The 19595-nt window shown below is 34.1% G+C and overlaps 1 protein-coding gene across 1 annotated transcript in view; it reads right to left on the bottom strand.

The window, feature by feature from the left end:
- LOC149779218 (E3 ubiquitin-protein ligase LRSAM1-like) overlaps positions 1-17246 on the bottom strand; it is an 86051-nt gene extending 68805 nt beyond the window's left edge. Inside the window, exons 1-4 of the mRNA XM_089939786.1 lie at positions 16639-17246; positions 14969-15022; positions 11541-11585; positions 6771-6845 (exon numbers count right to left, since the gene is read on the bottom strand). Of these exons, the coding sequence (XP_089795912.1) occupies positions 6771-6845; positions 11541-11585; positions 14969-15022; positions 16639-16839 (375 nt within the window). The 5' untranslated portion in view covers positions 16840-17246. The remainder of the gene's footprint in view (positions 1-6770; positions 6846-11540; positions 11586-14968; positions 15023-16638) is intronic.
- Between the last annotated feature and the right edge of the window lie 2349 nt (positions 17247-19595).

The raw sequence follows: 19595 nt of genomic DNA on the forward strand, positions 1-19595 counted from the left end.
TTGACAATGTTATGACCATTTTGACAATGTTATGACCATTTTGACAATGTTATTTTGAGCCCCATAAACCGTCACCCCATTAGGTGAATAAGGTCTAAGATGGTCATAATATTTTGTGCACCCTGGGCAATATAAAATGTAACTAGTAGCCTTCCTGCTCCACCAATTCATGTTCCAAATACACGGCAAATCAATAGTACATGAAAAGTATGTCATTGTGACCTTTTGGCTGTGATAAGCTGTATTATCCATGATGAATATATCCATCATGTCTCACGACTGTACAAATAAAAGAGTGTTCAAGAAACAGTTAATGCAACAACTTAATATAATTGAACATAGTGTGCTCCAAGATCAAAATTATCATATGATCAAGTTTCATGACTGTACATAAAACTGATCAAAATTATCATATGATCAAGTTTCATGGCTGTACATAAACAGTGATCAAAATTATCATATCAAGTTTCATGACTGTACATAAAACTGATCAAAATTATCATATGATCAAGTTTCATGACTGTACATAAAACTGATCAAAATTATCATATGATCAAGTTTCATGACTGTACATAAAATTGATCAAAATTATCATATGATCAGTTTCATGACTGTACATAAAACTGATCAAAATTATCATTTGATCAAGTTTCATGACTGTATATAAACAGTGATCAAAATTATCATATTTAATTTATCAAATTTCATGACTGTACATAAAACTGATCAAAATTATCATTTGATCAAGTTTCATTAATGTACATAAAACAGCACAATCATTTATCAATCCCTTTGCCTAACTCCTAGGACAAGCTCAAATTTGGTTCAGACAATCTTACGTTTACAAGGCAATTGCACATGGGCAAGTTAAAAAACAAACAAGAGAGGGGTAAAAAAAAGATAAAGTTCATTTAATGTCAGTGATCTTGGTAAAATACATAAATCACTAGCTCAGTGCAACAGTTTCTTACACCATTTCTATCTTGTAGGCAATATCAAAGTTGGTCTTGCATCTTCACAGTCAGGCAGATGTTTCTTACATCAGTCTGATGTATGTGTCATTTCTATCTTGTAGGCAATATCAAAGTTGGTCTTGCATCTTCACAGTCATGCAGATGTTTCTTACATCAGACTGATGTATGTGTCATTTCTATCTTGTAGGCAATATCAAAGTTGGTCTTACATCTTCACAGTCAGGCAGATGTTTCTTACATCAGACTGATGTATGTGTCATTTCTATCTTGTAGGCAATATCAAAGTTGGTCTTACATCTTCACAGTCAGGCAGATGTTTCTTACATCAGACTGATGTATGTGTCATTCTATCTTGTAGACAATATCAAGGTTGGTCTTGCATATTCACATGCAGATGTTTCTTACATCAGACTAATGTATGTGACATTTCTATCCTGTAGACAATATCAAGGTCGGTCTTGCATATTCACATGCAGATGTGATAATGTGAATATTTACTATTTAAAGCATTTATAACTTATTAGTTACATTTAATTACAATATCAGTACATATCCAGGATTCAGAGACTTTAAGGTCATATGTTGGCCTCTAGCAGTTTATCAGATTGCAGACTCAAAACAATCGGCTTTTCAAAAATTGTTTTGATGCATGGCAATAATACCACTCATGAGATTTGTTTGACGGATGTGTTTGCAAATAAAAGGCATTCCTACATGATGTGTAACCACCAGAAGGAATTTGTTCAAATCGTGATTAATGTTATGAAAATGTAGCACCTACAAGCAGTTGTATGATCTGTTGTCTATGTGACAAATGCATCCTTACTGCTTGAAAAACAATTAAATGGACAAAACATGTGTTCTCAAAACTTTTAAAAATTCAGATTGCCAAATATTTTGATGCATGTCACTGACTTAAAGGTGACTAGATGATAATTGCTAATTTGGATAAAATAAGTGTCCACATGTCCTTCAGGTGTGAGTATAAATAATTACAATAGTCTAGCATTTATTCTCTCTCTTTCTCAAAAATCTAGCTATTTCCAAAACATTTTCTACCTATCCATTTAACTTTGTACATGTCTATTGTTCTTTTAATTGTATCTGCATCCAGTTTTCAGTCTATATATTTATCCACATATATTATTTACATGTATATTTTTTGATAACTTTAATTATCAGCATATGGTTTTAAGGTAAAAACAAACATTTAAAAATCAAATGTTTCAATAAATTTAACACGATTTCTTTAAAATAGACCATGCTTTACTTTATGGTTCTACACGTGGTGGTATAATATGTTTGGGCAAGCTCAAATTTTCCAAGGTAAGCTGACATTTATAAAATTTGTAAACCCTGAACAGTATCAGTACAAAGGAGCTAAATGCAAAATATTAATCAACGAAGCATTCAAAGTAAGTCACTGTGACCTACCTTGACCATGGTAAGTAGTATGTTCGTAAATGACTGTTGGATTTCTATGCCTCAATAATCTTTTCTAAATGAGACAAAACTTACCTACCATGGAAGATAGTATTGTAAGATAGTATTACAGCAGAACTGAGCAATTCATATGACTTAGATCAAGTTTCTCCAAGACCCATATAACAGAAAAGGTATGCACAACCAAGCATAGCTGGAAATCTTACTAAATAAAGAAAGCATGTTGATCAACTCTATCTCCTATGCTTTCATTCTAATAACTGAGCTACTTCTATCACTCAGTATGGTAAATCTCTATGCTTTTTTATTTTAAAAACATGTATACTGACTCCATCACAAAACTGTGACAAAGGGACTTAACCCAAGATCTTTTATACATGTTTCATGTCTTCCTGCAAATACATACAGTAGTCCCCCTCTTGAACGAACCCCCTGACCAGCAGCCACCCGCTCCTTACGGCCAGAATACGTTGGCACCGACAAGTTTGTGTTCAAAAGTACCCCTTGCGAAAGGCCACCCGGCTAATGTGACCAGCATATTAGTGCAATAATATAAAATTTACCCCTCACAAGCAGCCGCATTTTATTTGAATATGTATCCAGAACCAGTATTTTATTCATAACGTGTGTTAAGTCATCCAATTTCTGTTTCCCTGATGTCAGGTTTTCGTTACTGACAGGAGTGTTGAGTAAAGTACATTTACCACTAAGGTTAATATTATATCATTTACGCCTCACGAGAAGCCAAATTTATTCCATAAAAACCGAGAAAGACTCAACCTTTAATCCATACAAAAGGGTACGTACATGTAATCCAATTAGCCGTACTGCTGTGTTATCATAAGATGTCTGGTTTAGGCACTGATAATTGTTAAAATTACAATTATTGAACAGTAGTAACAGCTGAGAAGTGGCAGCATCGATGTACAATACCCAAGCCAGCAGGAAAATGGTTTGGTAGCCTTTATGGCTTCCCTTAGTAAGATGTTGAGCTTGTTCACTTTGATAATCAGTGGCTATTACTACTGACAATAATTGTCAAAATTACGAATCCTAACGGCCATGAGGTCAAATCTGCGTGATGTTAATGGTACATATTGAAGCCGTTTTGGCTTTTCTCACTTAGTGTAAAGAAATGTATAAAAACAATAGGGTACCAGACTTTGACTAACGAATCACGTGACAGGATCACTTCCTTTAAAAACACACTGCAATTTGTTTAGATGCATACAAAATTGTTTTATCAGTATTGTAGTTGGCAGCATGAATAACTTACTGCAAAAAGATCAACATGTCATCGAGGAAAATAAAAATTCTCAGGTTAGAGAAGAACGCGAAAGTAATTCAACTGAAGGGGGGTGTGTCGTCAAGGATCCTTGCAGAAAACTAATGTCGGGAAGACTCAGATAAACAATATCGTGAAAGATAATGAAACAATTCTGCAGAAGTGGGAAGGTGAAATGGATGGAGAAAGGAAGATTGTTTGATCCAGGAGACGTTTGTATCCTGATTTGATTGACAAGAAAAAGTAAAAATTTTGTCAGTTGAATTGGGATATGACGACTTTACCGCAAGTAACAGATGGTTGCACAGATTTCTAGTGCGACACAATATCAAGTGTTCTGTCCTTAGTGGAGAATCAACTGATGTTAATAATGAAGTTGTTGAAGATTGGAACAAAAGACTAAACGATATATGCAGGGGATATGACAGCAAGGATATTTTTAATGTAACGAGACTGGTTTGTTTTTTAGACTGTTACCAACAAAGTGACAGATGATGTGAACTGTAACATAATTATAAAGACAGTTTTAAAACTATATGAATGGTTATTCATAGCATTCTTTTGAAAATGATGACACAGTTTGTTTTACATATATTTCACATCATGCATGTGATTTTTTAATTAAAATATTAAATATTTAAAATTAAATGTACTTGTGACTTTCTTCATATGTATTTACTATTCGCATTTGGCATCCCCCTCTAGAAAGGCCACCCACATTATAAGGCCACTTCCCTGCTGCATTAGGTGTGGCCTTATAAGAGGGGGACTACTGTATACAAATTTTACTCCAAAGATATTTAATAATTTAACTGTAAAGTTTAGTAGAATTAGTGAAATTCAATTTATATGCTAAAAGAAGAAAAGAAAAAAAATACCTGTAGCAATTATCCTAAAGCAAAGAGAAGAGATTAGATTATTGACAATTATGCAAAGAGGAAGAAAAGAGAACAGAACCAAGGTAAGCATGCTAAATGGAGGAAAAAGATCTGAGGTAATTATCTTAATGGAAAGAAAATAGTACAGATCTGGGGTAATTATCTTAACGTAAAGGCAGTAGTACAGATCTAAAGTAATTATCTTAATGGAAAGAAAATAGTGATTAAGTACAGATCTGAGGTAATTATCTTAATGGAGAGACAATAGTACAGATCTAAGGTAATTATCTTAATGGAAAGGCAATAGTACAGATCTGAGGTAGTTATCATAATGGAAAGAAAATAGTACAGATCTGAGGTAAATATCTTAATGGAAAGAAAATAGTACAGATCTGGGGCAATTATGTAAAAGAAAAGAAAAAATATCGTGGAAAGCTTATGTCTGGAAAGTTTTATTATACTAAAGGGATGAAATATGAAAAGTCCTGGGATAATAATGCACTGGGATGAAATATGAACAGACCTGGGATAATAATGCAATGGGATGAAATATGAACAGACCTGGGATAATAATGCAATGGGATGAAATATGAACAGACCTGGGATAATAATGTAAAAGGGATGAAATATGAACAGACCTGGGATAATAATGTAAAAGGGATGAAATATGAACAGACCTGGGATAATAATGTAAAAGGGATGAAATATGAACAGACCTGGGATAATAATGCAATGGGATGAAATATGAACAGACCTGGGATAATAATGCAATGGGATGAAATATGAACAGACCTGGGATAATAATGCAATGGGATGAAATATGAACAGACCTGGGATAATAATGCAATGGGATGAAATATGAACAGACCTGGGATAATAATGCAATGGGATGAAATATGAACAGACCTGGGATAATAATGCAATGGGATGAAATATGAACAGACCTGGGATAATAATGCTAAAGGGATGAAATATGAACAGACCTGGGATAATAATGTAAAAGGGATGAAATATGAACAGACCTGGGATAATAATGCAATGGGATGAAATATGAACAGACCTGGGATAATAATGCTAAAGGGATGAAATATGAACAGACCTGGGATACTTATGCATTGGGACTAAATATGAACAGACCTGGGATAATTATGCAAAAGGAAAGATAAGAGAACAGATTTGGGATTATTGTTCTAAAGGAAAGATAAAGAAGAGATATGCGGCAATTATGCAACTGGGAAGAAATGAAATAAAGAAGAATAAAACAAAATGTAGAGTTTGCATCCATTATCCAGCAGTTTAATTAAGACCATGTTCACATTTTAGAGATGTGTTTGCATCTTAGAGCCAACCTTGAAAAAATGCTTGTTAATCATTGAAAAGCTTTTTGTCTGAACTGAGCACTATGATTAAGTATTTTTATTGTCTTGTTCATCAGCTCTTCATTTAAGAGATACAAAAAGCCAATCAAAGTGAACAGAAAGTAGACACAAACCCGAGAGTAGGCATGAGATGTTCTAGATTACTATCAGAATGTGTGTGTGTGATTTGGATTTTTTATGTTGCTTTAACAATTTGTCAGTCATATTGCTATGATGACTGCAGTGTGGCTGTTCATAGTGATGTCAAGCACTGGGGCATCATGCCACAGACATGCAGCATGATGTCCCACCCAGTCACATTATCCTGACAAACAGACCTACCAGTCCTAGCACTAACTTCTTAATGCTGAGCATCAAGCGAGGCAGCTGTTAGTAAAAATGTTAAAATTTTTTGGCATGACTCAGATGTTGATCAAACCCACAACCTCCTACATCTGAGGCGGATGCTCTAACAATAGGCCACTAGAGCGGTTACTATCAGAATGAGTGCAAGACTAAATAAAATCAACCTTTTTCACAGCCACTTGAACAAATTACACTGTTCAACAGGTGAAATACATTTACATTTTTCAGAAACAAAATTATAAAATGTAAACATGCCAGTCTGAAAAAGGTAAAACTTTGCTTTTTATTGTCCAGGAAAAGATAATAATTCAACATTAAGCTGCTTTTGCAAAACAGAAAACCATTTGAAATTTGTGACATCTTTTAACAAGGATGTTGTGTTCTTTAAAAAAACAATACCACCAGTGCCGCTACAAACAACATCATAATCACAACTACCACCAACACCAACATCATGCATACTTACCCGTATTGTCCTGAGGTCAGACAGTTTACCTCCCTCAATCAAGGACTGCAGCCAATTGTCATTGAGTAAGAGTACCTGATATAAAATAATGTAATACATGCAGATTACTTGCAGCATTGAAACAAAAAATGTATTTTAAGATCATAATTAACAGCTTTAAGCAGCTACAACCAAATGTTAAATCAGGAATCATATGCAAAAATTTCGAAATCTTACATCTGGGATCATATGCAAATTTTCAAATATTACATCTGGGATCATATGCAAATTTCCAAATCTTACATCTGGGATCATATGCAAATTTCCAAATATTACACCTGGGCTCATTTGCAAATTTACAAATCTTACATCTAGGACCATACGCAAATTTCTACATCTTATATCTAGGGCCATATGCATATTTCCAAATATTACATCTCTGTCCATATGCAAATTTCCAATTATTACATCTAGGTCCATACGCAAATTTCCAATTTATATTTCAAGGGCCATATGCAAATTTCCAAATATTACATCTAAGGCCATATGCAAATTTCCAATTAATACTTCTAGGGCCATATGCAAATTTCCAAATATTACATCCAGGGACATATGCAAGTTCTAAATTTTACATCCAGAATCATATGAAAGTTTCCAAACATTACATCTGGAAATCATATGCAAATGTCCAAATATTAAATCTGTGATCATATGCAAATTTCCAAATATTACATCTGGGATCATATGCAAATTTACAAATATTACATCTGTGATCATATGCAAATTTACAAATATTACATCTAGGACCATATGCAACTTTACAAAAATTTCATCTAGGATCATATGCTAATTTCCAAATATTACATCTGGGATCATATGCAAATTTCCAAATATTACATCTAGGATCATATGCAAATTTCCAAATCTTACATCTAGAATCATATGTAAATTTCCAAATATTACATCTGGGATCATATGCAAATTTCCAAATATTACATCTAGGATCATATGCAAATTTCCAAATATTACATCTAAGATCATATGTAAATTTCCAAACATTACATCTATGATGATATGCAAATTTCCCAATATTACATCTAATGTCATATGCAAATTTCCCAATATTACATCTAGGGCCATATGCAAATTTCCAAATATTACATCTAAGAACATATGCAAGTTTCAAAACATTTCATCCAGAATCATATGCAAATTTCCAAATATTACATCTGGGCCCAATGCAAATTACCAAATAATACATTTGGGATCATATGTTAGCTGCAGGGTCTTTTTTGTTTACTACATTAATCTGTGAATTGTACATGTTCCTTCTTTATTCCTGGGACCAATGATGAAATTCACTTAAAAGGAACACATATGTAAACTGACTTAATGGAAACATACAACAAAAATTTATTAAAATCCATATAACCTTTTTAAAGATATGGCCCATTAACGTAAAACATTTGCATCATTATTCTGGACAGTCAATAAGAGCTGCCTTGATGGATGTAACTATGATATTACTAAGCCAAATTGGCCCATCAGCAATACATGGACTAGCTCCTTCAAAAACGTGTTGGTATTGTTGAAAACAAAAATCATATGGAGTAATAATGTTAAACAATTTAGTAAACCATGATGCTAAATAATATAGTAAATATTGATGTTAAACAACAAAGTACATACTAAAATTAAACAATTAAGTAAATAGTGAAGTCAAACAAAATAGTAAATAATGACGTTAAACAATAGCAGATAATGATGTCAAACAATAGCAGATAATGATGTCAAACAATATAGTAAATACTGAAGTAAAACAACATAGTAAATAATGATGTTAACCCTTTACCTCATAGAGCATAGTGACAAAGTGCAGCTCGCTATAAACAGAACACATGTTACCTGGTCGACCACATACGCATAGCCTGCCTGTGAACTGTTAAGCAATGTAGTGTATGTTACGTTTAACAGCAATTCTAACCATTTTACATTTTTAGTACACATCTATTATATGTGGAACAATTTAAGAGTAAAGTCCGATTGTTAAAGCTGTGTAATTATTTATCATGGAAGAATTTGTTATGTGCTTAAAATCTGGAGAGAACTCGTTTACTGTCATGTCAGCGAGGCCGTGTGACCAACCGTAGCTGCCATTTCTCATACTCGAAATTTACAAGTTTTTCATCTGTGTCTACATCACTAAGTCAGTTAAATTTGATAATTTATAAAAACTAATTGCAGCCTATATCAATATCAGAGCCTTTACCTAGGTTATTGAATCTTTCATAGTTGTGATTCTAATCATGAAAACTTCATAAGTACTGAATGAAATCCGCGACCGCCATTTTGGAGAGTGGAGATTACGACCCATATCGACCAGTACATAAACAGTGACCACGTGATCTGACGTAATTGTCATTCACAGAAATGAATGTAGTATCTAATAAGGGGTTTTCCCCGAAGGTGGCGTAAAGAAAACCGGCTTAAAATGGCTGATGTTTACAGCCAAAGTCAAAAGGCGCTTCCATGGGACTCTTGTAGAAGTGTCAAAAGGCGCTTCGATGCGACTTTTGTAGAGGCGTCCAAAGACGGTTGTATGAGGTAAAGGGTTAAACACTATAGTCAAATAATAACGTTAAAGAATGTAGTAAATAATAATTTTAAACAAGTATTATGTGCTCAGGCTCCATTAAACAGTAACAAGAAGTGAAGACAACAAGCTTTGTAAAATTTAAGAAATAATTTATTTCCCAAGAAAAACAAGGAAAGGATAAGAAAAAGAACTTATGGTTTTACGAATCAAATCCAAAAATAATCCAAGAATTTAAAAATAGAAGTCCTAGTAATAAAAGGTCCAAATGAAACTGAGTTCGAATCCTGATGAAATCCAAAATGTAAGTCGCTGGTGTATGCTGTGGTCAGTGTCGTACTGATGTGTCAACAGTTCTATGTTGAATCACAGAGAATAATATTCCAGTCTGAATTCTGTGTAATTTTGATAACTGTCCTTGTCCAAATATTAATTTAAAGCACAAGTATTTCCAGGGGCAAATAATCTCTTAGAATCCAAATAATTAGAAGAAAAATAAAAAATGTAACTCAGACTGGTCACAACATAAAACACTTGGACTTGTTAAGTGTTAATGCAAGAATAATTATTATTTCTCAAAACATCAATATTAAATTTGGCTACTGGGCAAAACAGATGCCCGGATGTGGGTCAGTCCACTGGAAAACCCAGAGTTTGAAATAATTGCTACATGTTATTTGTCACGTACTCCATGCATAGCCTCGATTTGATTTCACTAATGAATCTACTCTAAGAATAAATACAAAAAATAATAAAAAGCTGTTTACTTCAACTCATGAATAAGGAAAGGAACTAGGTCAGCATGAGATACAAAATTTCAATTATTAGTGTTTACCAAACAATTACTGAATTTCTAGTTAATATTTTCTGGAAAATGTAAAATTTCAGTAAATAATATTAAATTACAGTAGCATGTAACGGAATAAAATATTTGTTCAAACTAATAAACAAACAATTAAATTAAATATAAATTATATATTAAATCAAATATAGATAACACAATACAGAAAATAATGATTTTAAACAATGATATTATGGAGATACATGGACCAAGGAGCATAAAAACCAGAAATTACATTGGAAATTCCACCAAAATTCAAACAGGGTCCTTTATGTGAATGGATGGAAAACTCAGTTGTTGTATCCAAATGAGAATTAGATTATAACATAGTTGACATATCCAGGCTCTTTGCTCAAAATATGAATTACTTTATCCAAAATTTCATCCAGTAAACATAAGAAAAGATGCCAACTGCTGATTTTGTACTGTAACCTATACACTGTACTGAGATTCATGTACCCAGTAACTAAATTATACAACTACAATCTTTTCATGCCGAAAATATACAATTACTCATTAAACATAATACAGGATTTAAAATATTGCAGCTGGTAATCTCAAACATTATTTCTGTCTGACTGATCCACCACGTTTGAAAAACAATTACTACATTAATGTGAAATGAATTTCAGCATAATCTGCACTTTTTGGACCTTCTCAAATTCTATCTCATTTATATTTTGTGACCTTCAGGAGCAAATTATTACTACAAAACCTGTCTAACACAGGACCTGTGTATTCAGTAACCTTGCCTACTGTGGTCACTAAAATGATCTCTCCCAGTCTCTTTTGGTGAATCTGACATTGGTTATTGTTCATGGGTTTAACACCATTTTTCAGCACATGATAGGCTATACATGGCAGCCAGTATTAATGGTGGAGGAAGAGCCCAGGAAAACCCCGGAAAGAACCACCGACCCATTAGAAGCTACTGGCAAGCTTTCTCACATACCCACATTAGCCGAATCTGAGACTCGAACCCACGCAGACAGAGGTGAAATGGCAGTGATCCGTAACGGAAAGTGCTTTAGACCACTCTGCCACTCGGGGCCCCATCAGACATTGGGCATTCCAGCTTATTGTCAAACTAGTCTTTGATCCTAAACAACGGCAAAATTGTGCTGGTTAATCTATAAATGGAATATGTCGTCAATGAGTGAGTTTGGTTTATCAAAATGTTTGTTTTCAGAACAATGTAAAGTCCATGATCATGTGCTAGCATTCTTGCCTGTAATCAATGCCTTCAAATGACCTGTCTGATCAAACGTACATAAATGTTTAGCAGTGATCAAACAAATTAATTACTTATTAGAAATGAGTGGGTTGTCTATGTACCCCCAAATCCCAGCATACTGACCTCTTTCTGTAACACTCTGCACAGTGCAAATACACCTGATGGAACCTGTAGAAAAGGAGGGAAAATGCATTTATTTTTTTCATCATTACAAATCTAGTGCAAGAAATTCCTTACATTTATTATATATTTTCAACTAATTCCTGCTACTAATTTTGAAATTCTCGATATATGAATTTTATGTTAGTCTTAACCTGAAGGAGAAGCAGAATTACCATTATTCAGTATTCCAGCAAAATGAGCACTTTTTGTAAAAATGATCATTTTTTTAGATACATGCAGATGATGCAAATTTCAAACTATACTTGGGATAGTTAAAAGCTCTACTACTTCTTTCACAGATGTCCATTTCCCAAATACCAAACTTAGCAAACTTAAACAATGTTACATCAAGTGATACCTGCACAAAATTGATAGGAATATCAATCATTTACAGAGTGTGTGTGTGTGATTTGGATTATTAACATACAGTGTGACCCTGCTATAACATGGTAGTTCGGAGCCATAAAACCTGACTGCATTGTGTACCGAACCATGTTATATGCAAACAAGTCAGTTAGCTCACGAAAATCTACCCCCCCCCAAAAAAAAATTATGGGTGGTGGGGTGGGTGGGTAATAAATGTGGGCAGTAAAATACGTGTTTCGTCAGCAAAGTTACCATCTTAAATTGATGAATATTAAATGAGAAATACATGTATACCTGTAGTGAAAACAGAGAAGACATAATATAATAGTTTACTTTATTTAGAGAACCATGAATTGGTACATATACGTGAATCCTGTTTATATGTAAATGTCTGATGTATAGCATGAATAGAGTATCAACACCATGTACTCACCTGCGAAACTCAACATATACATTGAATCCACAATACAAGTGATTCCATCGAAAATATGCACACACACACAGGTTTAAAATATTCATTCATTTTGTAACAGGTCATATTGGTCTGAATTCAGTGGAAAAACACAGCACAATCACATAATGAATGACAAAGCACATTTAAAGCATGTTCCAGGTCGGTAAAAGTTAGTTTGCGTTTTAAGCCGCAAATGGTAGTGTTCATAAGCATAAACTTTTCCCCTACAAAATGGAAACTTTCACTGCACAGTTAATGTGTTCCAGTCACGTTGGAAAATGCAAAAATCCATCAGATTCCATCACTTTTATTTAAGTTTGGTACTGACTTCCTTTGAAGAAAAGTTCTTTGTTATTATTGAAAAGTTGTAGTCGGCTTTCTTTGATGACGGGTGCATGCGCTATTGAAGTCACCGCTTTGGAGAACCAAACGAATGCCCATTTCTTATTGTGATGGCAACATCAAATAACTGTATTGCATGATTGAGATGTATTTTTTCCATTTGCTGAGTACATTTTTATAACAGTCGGTGCTTCAAAGATAATCTGTTTCCTTTGAAATTTCAGCAAACTGTTTCATCTGGGTACATTTATAAAAAGGAATTGGCCATCATTTAGATTATTCTAGTTACTGTCCCTCCATGCCTACTGAATAAACCAATAAGTAAAATGTATTTTTTTTTTTTTAAATTATATCTGTGGTAGCAACGTGATGCTGCCTTCCACGCATGCATCTGAAAATGAACAAAGGGTCAACAGATGATAGAAACGCATGTGTTCTGATGACAGGGATTATTACAGAAAACATGAGTGTTCTGAAGGATTTTATTCTGAGCAAAAAGAAGAGGAATTTTACTTACCATCCACATACAAATGTCAGTCTTTGTAAATATATTAATTACTAGCAAGCGGCTGAAAATACGATGAAATATAGATTACAACACAATGCCTTGTCCAGTTGATCTTGGTAACCAGAAATGTCAACAACAAAAAGGCAGATATTTCACAACATATAGAACTCATGCTAGATGTCAGGATAAGCGGATTATGATACAACAATGCACTATTTAGATGGTCTGTCAGTATGGACAAAGAATTTGTTTATGCAACAATAGATAAACTTCAGTGCATTTTATATCCAGTTTGCAGCTTCCTTTCACGAGATGTGATGTGATTTGAATTTTTTACGTAGCTTTAACAATTTTTCAGTCATATCGCTACGATGTCTGCAATGTGACAGTTTATAGTGATGTCTAGCACTGGGGCATCGTGCCTCAGACATGTAGCATGATGTCCCACCCAGTCACATTATCCTGACACCGGGCTGACCAGTCCTAACACTAACCTCTTAATGCTGAGCGCCAAGCGAGGAAGCTGTTAGTACCATTTTTGTAAGTCTTTGGTATAACTTGGCTGGGGATCAAACCCACGACCTCCCACATCTGAGGCGGACGCTCTAACCACTAGGCCACCGAAGCGGTTTTCTTTCATGGGGCCTCTGAATTTCTGCACTCTAAACCAATAGTTGTATTTAAAAGTTTAAACAGCCAACAATGTCGCCAACATATGAAAAAAGCCACATGGTATGTTTTGTAGCCAATAAGAAAAAACAATCCAAGTTTGTGACATTAATGAAGACCTACGCAATCCCAGAACAAACCTTTTATGTTTTTTCTTCTTCTTCTTACTTTTATGTGTACGAGAAAAATACATATAAAATCAATGTAGGTGTTTCATGCTTTTGTAATTATGGCATTTAATATATATATATATATATATATATATATATATATATATATATATAGATTACTCTTTTTAGGCTCATAGTATGATGTTTTACATTAGTAATAATTATGCTTATACCTTTAGGGTTATTGGTATGTATGAACTTACAACAAAACAGATCAGATTCACATTTAATATAATTTCCCTTTGATAATAATAATAATAATGAGGCCTTTGTATATCGCCTAATCTTTAGAAGCTCTAAGTGCTTTACAACATTAGACAACACCTATAAGATAAGAACATAATATTATTACAAAAACAAACAAAACAAAAAAAGAAAAACATTAAAAAATAAAAAAAACATGCTGAGAATATTTCAGGTAGGAAACATTATTAGGTCTTTAAGTTTGTTCTTGCCGTCGAAATAAGTGAGTTTTGAGAGCCCTCTTGAATGATCAGGTAACCAAATAACCATTCATTAGGATCAGCGGGTATCTGGTACACATTTCCTAAAATTCTGACAGCTTTATTTGTTGCTCAAAGACTAAATGAGATTTTCAAGTAAATCTGAAATAATGTGAATTATATTTCATTTATTTAGACCTTTAACTTGGAAAATAAAGTGCTAATGCATAATTTATTAATCAAAATTAATAAAACTAAATAAAGAGTTGTTGTGGTTCAGCAGTTATCATGCTGGAATCGTGACTGAAAAGATGTGGGTCTGAATCATATCCGCTGCCATGATGTGTCCCTTTAATCCAACTGACTCAGCAATAAATATCATACTTGTATTATGCTGTGTTATAAAGTATCAAACCAAATCAAAGCTAAATACCTACTTCAACAAGTTCACAGCCGGACAAGTCAAATATTGGTTCTGGACTTTCCTGAGCCTAAATAAAAAGATAATGGTATTAACAAGCTGCATGTTCAAAAGTATAAAAGGCATCTGAAGCATCACCTCTTCTGCGCAAGTGCATCAGAAATTACAACTAATTTACAACTTGTTTATCAAAATTTTAATCCCATGCTTTTTTCAATTAGAATACATCAGGGCTGAGCAAATCCCATAGCCCGACGTCCTGAACTAGTCAATTTTGAAGTCGGACAAGTAAAATTTTCCAAGTCGTTAGTCCAGGACAAGTGCTTTTTAAAAAGGCGGGCAAATCCTTATTTTCGTGCTTTAATCACTATATCTGTCTTTATTTGGCCAATCATGCCCTCTGGGCGTACTGAATACTTGATTCTACCCCTCTTCGTGTATACATTTACATCCTTTTACTGCTTGACTGCATATTGGGCTAAGCGACCAAATTATCGGCAAATCAAAACAAGTCAAAAAAAGAAAGCCAGTACGATCAATTAGCAGGGCTGTAAGCGGTTTTGTTGCAATGAGTTTACTCAATCTGGATCATAACAAGCGGCTCACTATGATTTTAATCTAGCGAGTCAGTGTAATTAAATTAATGAAAAGGTACTTTACCGACATCAGTGTTGGTTTCCTTTATGAACTGATTAAATGACAGTAATGATTCTTTAATTTATAATTGATTATACAGATGATTAACTTCCAAGTGCAATATTGTGTTTGAAGCAAAACAATTATGCTAATACGCTGTTTCAGTTCATATTTAAAAGAGAAAATTGATGTCATTATCACTTTAGCAGTAGTTGTCAAGCAAGCTGATAGTTACTCTGTGGATAAAATGAGTTTGCCCAATTATTTTCACAAGTAAGGTTATAACGGCGATCTGGCGAAGATAAATTTGTTTGAAAATGGAGGGATAAAAGATGGATACTGAGTGTGCGGTAGCTATTTCTGAGTGTGAACGAGGATTTAGTTCAATGAACTTAATCAAAACTTCTTTAAGGAATTCCTAAAACCAAAAGTGTACCAAGTGATTACCATTTTGGGACCAGTGAAAAATAAGCTGGGACTAGTGACGAGTAAGGTGGGACTAGTGAAGAGAAAGGTGGGACTAGTGAATTTTCTGAAACCACTTGTCCTGGGCTAGTGGTTAAAAAACAAATTGCTCAGCCCTGTACATATAGGGTAGGTTAACCTGTCATCACTAGGTTTAGGTACAAATCATGCAATTCTTATGCCTTCCAAAACCTGGCAATGTTTTCCTGATTGTTCTGCTATCTAAAGGCTGCTTCCAATACATCTTACTGTCTTAATAAACATTTCCACTACAGCTTCCAGTGTAGTCCTGCAACCTTTGTAAATGTGGATTATACCTTGCTAAATTTAAAAGATACTGTCATTAAATCCTCATTGCTCATTCACAAATTCAAAAGCTCTAAGAATTGTCAAAAAACATTACGACTAATGTATTCTGAAATACTAAATTATCAAATGACTGTCAAAAGATACTTTCATTAATTATTTAAGGTAAAGTGGATTCTTTTGCGGTAACACCACCACACTGCTTGTAAGTTTAATCAATAACAATCTACAAGAATGACTATCTGCTGAATAAATATTTAAACATAACAAAAACTGTACCAGATACTGCTGATACTGAGATTTCTTCTTTGCTTGATCACTCTGTTTCCGAAGAAGTGGCATTTTTTTATTCTTCTTTTGCTGGCCCAAAGCTATATTGCCGGTGGTACCAGCCTGGTTTTGGGGATAATTTGACACAGAATCATGGTCATCTATCCGAGATAATGAACCTGATTTTTTTCTTCCTGAAACTTGTCCCATGAAGTAAAAACCCTTCAATGAGGGCTTTTTTATTACTTGTTTATCTAACAGAATATTAAGGAATTATCCAAGTGTTAGAGAATCCGTACATTCCCTGTTCCATTGCAAGTAATAATCGCTAATATACTAGATGTGCTAAAATTGACAGTAATGATCGTATGATGCAAAAAAAAAACAAAAAAAAAAAACAGGGAAGATGTGTTAACCATACAACGTTTTGTACTGAAACGTTAAGATTATATCAAACATTATTGATTCAAATATGTATTTATGTTCCAACAGATTGTGTGTACAGAGTAAATTTAGCACTAAATTTCAAGCACTGACTTTATATGAATGATCTTTTTAACGGAGAAATGACTCAAAAGTAATGGTCCAGAAAGTGACACTGAACTAAGACGATCCTTGTTAATTTGACGCTTACTGTATTTTATGTATAGATTCAGAGCACTTTAATAACATGCACGGCGGCCATACCTATAAGCAGATTGGGCAAACCCATCTCAACGAAACGTCATCATAAAACTTCCTGCAAAAAAATAAAATATATACGGTTAATAACGTCAAACCGAAGCCTCTTACTGACCGATATTCTCTCTTCGGGTTAGTTTATAAGTTTCTATTTTTTTTGTCGTTGGTGTTTTTTTTAAGTATGCCTGAGTATTTCATCAAGGACGTCTCACTGAGGTCGTCGTCCTCTCTGCTGCTTTTCATGTATGAGTAATTGAATCATTATCATATCAATAATGATATCAGGTACGGAGTCTTATACAGCTAGATTAGCTCGATAGCGACGAGAAACCAATAAAGAAATCTATTCCTGTTTGTGAGTATGTTAAAAAAATCGCAAGAACGTCAAGAATCAAAAGATGAATTTGCAACTGGTGCAGAACAATTGTTTAAACCTATTACAAATACAACTGAAAGTATTCTTGCAACGTTAGAACAAAGTACTAATGATACTAAGAAAAAATATTTAATCAGTTCAGAAAGACGACGATATTGCTACAACGATAATAGGTTTAGCAAGATATTCTGATGATTATACAAGATCAGCTGGTCCATCAATGATTTTTCCTAATGATGTTACCGACAATGCTAATCATATTCAGTATACTAAAATACGGACTCCACAAGGTACTGCATCTGATCCACAAACAGATGATTTTGAACATGCAATTTGGCGGAGTGCTGCTGATGTTGATAATGGTAAAGTAAATATAATAAAAAGATCTCATTATGGATGCCGGTAATGACTCCAACAGTCGCTGAAGAACAAACATTTTTTCCTTTATGGATCAAGGCGGCAAATCATTGTTATCATGGTTAACAGTAACCACAGATAGCATTCAAAGTGCAGTTCGAGGTATATTTACATGGCATTTAGCATCACAACAAGGTGTTTCTGCACCAAGTCATATTTATATTGCTTTACAAAATAATAATCGATTAAACTCGCAAGAACGTAGTCATATGACATTTGACCAACTCAGAGTTACTTAGGTTTCACTGAGGATAAATGACCATCAAGAACCAGCTGAGGACATATTGTTAGATTATACCACACATCATGCAGCACGTGCATATCTTCGTTTGATGACATTTGTGGGACGTGATCAAAATATAGATAGTGGTTTATAAATATCACAATTAGATTTTACAAAATTATATCCAATTTCTTACTTTTCTCTGGAGCATTTTGATTTAGCGAGACAAACTATCGTTGATATACACTTCTGAGCCCGTGTAAACGAAATACCTGCTGATGGTTACAGAGCAATTGCTGTTATTCTTAGCGACAAAGCAATGTTACTTGAGGGTGGTGGCGTACGAATGCGAGTATTGACGCACTAGTGGAAAATATATAACATCGTTTTGTAAACAATGTGTAATTAAATCGCTCGAGATATTATAAAAATGTCGAATAGTCATGTTAATGTCACTCTGACTTCAGGTCAGGTTAAAAAATTACAATCAAAACTTGGAAGTAAATGTGGAACAACAGTAACGTTAAAGCGAGGTCAGATTTTTTCATGGCGGTCCAAACAAATTATCTTTAACCAAATATCAACTTAAACATTTTAATAAGGCTTTAGAATCAAAAACTGGAGTTCAACTAAATCTTTTTCCGAGTGCTATTAGCGATATAGTTACAACCGGCGGCATATTTCCACTTCTTGCCGCGATACCTGCATTAATAGCTGCTACAGCTCCAGCTGTACCAAAAGCAGCTGCGTTAGGTGTTGTTGGAACTGTTGAAGGAATGACATTAAAGAAAGCAAGAGGAAAAGGAATTCTACACACAGAAAACTTTAAAAAAGATCACATAAACATAATCAAGGAAGGCGCCCCCAAAAACCAAGTCTGCCACAACCGGGTCGTCTAAGATTGTCAGCTTCACGATACGGAAAGGGACACAGACTTCCCGGGACAATACCACACTGACACCAGTGTCTAATTTTGATTTACTCGATGCTGTAAATTTTTAAATATGAAACATTTCAGAGGTGTTTTTATGCGTGACCAATTACCAAAACAACCAAACAATGTTGAAACAGGTATCATTAATCTTGATGCGAATTCCGGTCCAGGAACTCATTGGGTTGCATACGCAAATTGATTAGCACCACCGATTGAATTCAAAAATATATAAACACAACAAATATTCCAGTTTGGTATTCAACATCAGCAACAAAAACAATGACAGATCCACCTATCTGCGGTCGTGAAGTAATTGCTGTACTTGACGCTATATC

The sequence above is a fragment of the Sinohyriopsis cumingii genome, chromosome 17 (assembly GCF_028554795.1).
Source record: "Sinohyriopsis cumingii isolate HCF-2022 chromosome 17, ASM2855479v2, whole genome shotgun sequence".
NCBI classification, from domain to species: Eukaryota; Metazoa; Mollusca; class Bivalvia; order Unionida; family Unionidae; genus Sinohyriopsis; species Sinohyriopsis cumingii.